At 36.5% G+C, this 6,000-nt stretch overlaps 1 protein-coding gene across 1 annotated transcript in view; it reads left to right on the top strand.

The window, feature by feature from the left end:
* PTPRD (protein tyrosine phosphatase receptor type D) overlaps window positions 1-6,000 on the top strand; it is a 431,923-nt gene that overhangs the window by 108,155 nt on the left and 317,768 nt on the right. The window contains exon 2 of the mRNA XM_024126828.3: window positions 3,571-3,716. Within this exon, the coding sequence (XP_023982596.1) occupies window positions 3,571-3,716 (146 nt within the window). The remainder of the gene's footprint in view (window positions 1-3,570; window positions 3,717-6,000) is intronic.

The following is a 6,000-nucleotide window of genomic DNA, read 5'->3' as shown; positions in this document are numbered from 1 at the left end:
ACGCGCAGGCCCAGCGGCCATGGCTCACGGGCCCAGCCGCTCCGCGGCATGTGGGATCTTCCCGCACCGGGGCACGAACCCGCGTCCCCCGCATCGGCAGGCGGACTCCCAACCATTGCGCCACCAGGGAAGCCCTGTGTGTTTGTTTTTAAAGAATAAATTTAAGGACCCTTTTCGGGCTGCTTTTTTGAAGGATACTGAGTCACTACAGTGGGGTGTAGTGGGATTTAGAAAAACAGTCCCAGATCTGAAACAGATCCTAACTGGTTATTTCAATAAATTTTCCACAGTTCATTAGGTTAATTCTATTACTTGACTTCATCTTCAGAAATAAAATCCTTACAGGACTCTACTCAGTACTCCGTAATGACCTGTATGGGAAAAGAATGGAAGAAGAGTGGATATACATATATGTATAACTGATTCACTTTGCTGTACACCTGAAACTAACACAACATTGCAAATCAACTATACTCCTATAAAAATTTTTAAAAAGTAAAATTATCAATTATGTTTAAAAAAAAAGAAAAAATCCTTGCAGTAGCATCCAGTGGTCATATCTTTAAACTTGTCAATGTTTGCATGAGAACTGTAAGGTATGACCAGCAAATGAAGATAAAAGAAAAACACATCTGAACATTGGAATGATAGTTGCATCCCTTTTTGAGAACATGGGAACTTTCCTCCTATGCTTTCCACTTAGAAATAAGACTTGTAGGTTTTATATTAATTCGACTTCTTACTGTCCCCACTCAGTATTTAGGAAGTACTTTCCCGAGTAACTGTTGCCTATCTGCAGATTGTCAGAATCTCCAAATTTCCTTCATTCTTTAGGATGAGAAATAGGATGCTTTCCCTTAGAAAAAACCCCAGTGCATCAAAAATGGCATCCTACCTTCTTTGTTTAATTTCTGATTAGTACATAGTCATTTTATGCAACAGCCCTCCACCCAGTCCATACATTCTTTTTTTTTTTTTTAATATTTTATTCTGAAAAAGTTTCAAATGTTCACATTGCTTTTATGGAGGAAAGGACCTTTTTTTTGTTTTGTTTTGTTTTTTGCGGTACGCGGGCCTCTCTCACTGTTGTGGTCTCTCCCGCTGCCGAGCACAGGCTCCGGACGCGCAGGCCCAGCGGCCAGGGCTCACGGGCCCAGCTGCTCCGCGGCATGTGGGATCTTCCCGGACCGGGGCACGAACCCGCGTCCCCTGCATCGGTAGGCAGACTCTCAACCACTGCGCCACCAGGGAAGCACAGTCCATACATTCTTGTGAGAAATTTCAAAATAGAACTTAAATGGGAAACTGGGTTGTTAAAATGCATTTTCCTTTAGGGTTGACAATTTTTAAGCTATGGACTTTAAAAAGGAAAGTACCTAAAAATGACAGTGTTGTACCACTTAAAATAGCAATGCAATACATTTTGTTTTTCCAGGGAAACTCCCTAGGAATTTTAATTTCATAATTATAATTTCCATTTAGATGCTGACAAGTGAGTGGTTATTATCAATTTGCATTGTTTGCAACAGCAGAATGAAACACATAAAAACTTTTAATATATTTTTGTTTGTTTGTGACAGAAAAGTGACATCACTGTACTGCGTATTTTATTCCTCTCACTGTTAATCAATTTCAAATCATTTTCAACATTGCTCACTGTTCTGGTAATCATCCGGTTTGTATTGCTACCCTGAGATGCTGTTGGATGTGATATCTAGCAGCGTTTTTAGAGCCCACTTTCATTCCTAGGGTTTCTGAACAAACAGGTGCCTGGGCTTTCACCAGTTCTACTGTCACCAAGTTGAATTTCCTGATGAAGTGGAGACTCATTTCCCAGCATCAGCATTACAAAGATACCACTCACCTCTCTTCTCCCTTCTTTCCCTCATCGTGGAAGTTAATACCTTAAAACTGGAAGGGATCTCTACAAAATAATTTATTTCACATTTCATATTTTTACAGTTAAGAGACAGGAAAGTTAGGCACCCCCTCAAGATGTTACACATACAAAATGGTGGAGCTGAGAAGGAAATCTGGCTTCCCTGACTCCAGGAAAATCAAGATGAGGGTCAGGATACACACCATCAGGCCAGCAGGAGCATCACATGGGAAACAGGAAAACAAGGCGGAGAAGATACTGGTGATGAGCAAACAATGATGATCTTTGCTATTTTCTTCTTACTTAGAATCTAAGGATAGTTTTCAAAATAAACTTTAGCTATGGTTACTTAAAACCTTTTCAGTGACGTATCACTGAAAAACGGCTGGAGGGAAGATAAAATTTGTAATAGGGGTAAGAAAATAGAAAATAAAATGGGAAAGTAAAATGTTTTTGAGTTTAAAAAATGTCCAACTATAACATAATTGTCAAAACTCAAAGAAGCAAAAAAAATGTGAAGATTAGGAAAAATAATTAAAATACCTTCTCCCAAACCACCATCGTTAATGTTTTAGCATATTTTGTCCTATCTTTTTTGGGGTGCATTTTTCTTTACCTGATATCTCTCATCTGTAATTTTGTGTGATGCTTTTGTGGCTTACCATTGAGTCATAAGTATTTCTCGTGGCATATAATAAAAACTTTATGATTACAACATTTACTATTTGTATGATGTTCCATCATTTTGCCAGTTTATCTCACCATCAATTCCTATAATAATTGATGTTTTGAGTACTTATAATCTTTGTAAATAAAATATATGGTTAATATCTTTGTCCATAAATATTTGTCTCCATTTTATATAATTTTCATATAATAGATTTCTAGATCCAGAAATACCAGGTGGATAACAAGCAGGCTTTTAAGAGGGAAAGTGTATGTTAGGAACATTTAAAGGAGACAGAGGACATTTCAAAAACCTCCAAGTGTTATTAGCCTTTCGTCCTTAGGAATCTTGAAGTCTACATCTTTCTTTACAGAAATTCTTTTTTTGCTATGACTTTGGAGGCTTCTTGACTCATCTTTTTATGCAAATTGTGGAGTTAAGTTGAAAGTAAGGCAGCACACAATATCTGGGTTAGAGTCACTTTACCATATTATCCTATTTCTATTTCTTTCCAAACCGTCTAACTCAGGGCTGTATTTCTTGTCTCTTTAAAATTTCCTAGAATTTCTCTTAAATGTCACTAATTTGAATAGTGGCACTGCTGCTTTCTGGCAATGTCCTGATAGCGGCATCAAAGGAAAGAGCTAAAATTTTACTCTCTTTGATTGATGAGCTCATTTTGTTACAGAGGACAAATTGGCTTTTTTTTTAATACTGGTAGTAAAAATTAATGTGTGATGTTGCTTTTCAAATGTTCTTGCATCTCTGCCTTAATACAGATTTCAGCAATAAAAGCAGTAGCAGATAACTTCACCAGAAAGTTACCTCCCTCCCCTTTTAACTACCCTCAAATGTAAAAGGTGCTTTCCTAATTTTATAATCCTTGTATATTTATCTGTGTATGTATGTATGTATGTATTGACTGAAATAGGGTTGAGGGCTCTGGAGAGAGTAATGGCAGTGGGGTAATGGTCTGTGTTTCCACTTTCCATCTAATTGTGATGTTTATTTCTTTTTATTTCAGCACCTCCAAGGTTTACACGAACTCCCGTTGACCAGACAGGGGTCTCTGGTGGAGTTGCCTCTTTCATCTGCCAAGCGACAGGAGACCCAAGACCTAAAATTGTCTGGAACAAAAAAGGAAAGAAAGTCAGCAATCAGAGATTTGAGGTATTAGGTCCATTGTTCTGTTTCTCTGGGGGAAGAATGTAACTGCTGAATTTTTGGTTTGTATGTTACTTGCTTGTTTTTCTCTGATACAAGGTGTTGTAATCACTGAGATATGCCATTCCTTATGTTGTATGTGATGGAAAACTTCACTCTAGATGGCTTCGGCTTTTTTAGAAAGGGAATTTGAGGGTTCAGATGACTGACTTTTGTCATACTTGTACCAGGGCTCAAATAGTGTTCTTAGCATCCATTGGTAACCTCATCCTCAGACTGCTTCCCCGTAAGATGGCAAGATGCAGTCTCACATCCTCCCACATCCAAGACTAGGGGATGAGTGAGAGCTTTCTGTGCTATTGGCTCTTATTGAGTTACGTGTTCATCACTGAACCAGTCTGTCTGGACAGCTGGATGGTACAGACTAACTCATTTATGTTAATCAGAATCTACCTCAGTTACTGGGAATGAGATCAGTTCCATCCAACCCCATGGCTTGGAATGAGGGAGTAGTGTTTTCCCAAATGGTATTCAAGTTCCTATTATCCGGAAGAAGGGGAACGGATACTGGACAGCAAATTTAGTTGTCCACTATACTTTACACCTGTGTTTTACAGGTAGCATGGAGTAGAAAGAGAACTTAGCTCCAGTTTGTTAGTGTGAAGAACTGCTCCGAAAGAAACATACCCAACCAGGTTGATAGTTGATAAACCTACTGATGAAGTCGATTTTGTTTATTCGAGAAAGCTTAGTGCATTGAAGATGATGATACATATTTCAGATATTATTTTGGGTGTTTTTAAGGAGCCTATGGTTTATAAAATTGCTCATTCTGGAGGAGAAAAATAGGTGATAAGCTATATAGAGAAAAATTGGAAGAAGCACACAATATCATGCCTGTAATTTAAGATATGAAGAGGATAGATTGATTTTTAGAGAGTACTTAGACCTCCAAACTGACCCAAAATGTAAAACTCACCTCCTCTTACCTGAGTTTCTGACTACTTTATAGCCTAATTCACAGTTTGGCAAATTAAAACAATTCCCAGTTAAATGAAACATAGCAACGACAAAATTCAGAGCATTGTGAGTTTATTCATTTTTCACCAGTTCTCAAAGAGCAGTAAATGGATCAAATGCATAAAGAGCATAATTACACTGGTGAAAATTGAAATCTGGCCTGTGGTTTACAAATGGTAAGCTTAAAATTCTGTTTGTTTGAAGATCAGAACCTACAGTGATTTAAACATAAACAAAAAGAATATGTTAATCTTTGAGAAATATTTCCTACATTGTCATAAGAAATTATGTGTGTGTGACTTTTGGTGCACATATACTTTTTAGTTTAAATGAAATTGACTTTTTTATCGAAGAGAAGTTTGACATCGTGCTTGCTAGTGATGATGGCTTCTTGACAAACTCTTGTAACAAAGTTTAAATTATAACAGTAAACATTTCAAAGCATGAGGTCTGCTCAGTACATAATTCCTAATGAGTGTCATATAAACATCCAGAAAAAATTATTTTAACACAAAGCGGCTACATCAAATAGTACTGAGTCTTGGGCTGTGAATCCTTCATATCTGTAACAGTATATTGTATTTTTTGGTTTCACTAATTTCTAAAGCCCATGAGAATATGAGTGAGGCTGATTTTGTTGTATCTCCAATGGCAAATATAGCATCTGGCCTAGAGTAGGTACATAATTAATACTGGGTGTTAAATAGGGTTTGCAAATTGGAGATTACAGTATTAGCATCTAATGTGTATATTGTTTGTTGAAGAAAATAGGTCGAAACCTAGGAAATAGTTCAGAAATGTAAGCATGCAATGACATGTAACAATTAATCAAAAGTTAAGAGAATAGATCCTAAGAGTTCTCATCATAAGTAGAAAAACATTTCTTCTTTTATTGTATCTATATGAGATGATGGATGTTAGCTAAACCTACTTTGGTCATCATTTCACAATATATGTAAATCAGACCATTGTGCTGTACACCTTAAACTTTATATAGTGATGTATGTCAATTATTTCTCAATAAAACTGAAAAAAACCCCAAATTTAAATTAGTATTAAAGATGTTTAAACCTTTCTCTACATTAAGCTATAGGATGCTCAAATATATATATATGTATATATGTATTTTAATTATAGCATATTTGACAAAGATTCCAGTAACTATGAAACTTTATTCTCCCAAGATGCATAGTAGATTCATTCTAAAGTGTGTGATGTTTTAAATAGAGTTGAAAATAAATTGTGGTGCATTGAGAAATGGGATGTTTTG

Source organism: Physeter macrocephalus, chromosome 9 (assembly GCF_002837175.3).
Source record: "Physeter macrocephalus isolate SW-GA chromosome 9, ASM283717v5, whole genome shotgun sequence".
Taxonomy (NCBI): domain Eukaryota; kingdom Metazoa; phylum Chordata; class Mammalia; order Artiodactyla; family Physeteridae; genus Physeter; species Physeter macrocephalus.
The sequence above is the reverse complement of the archived record's forward strand: the minus strand, read 5'-3'. Positions and strand labels throughout refer to the sequence as shown.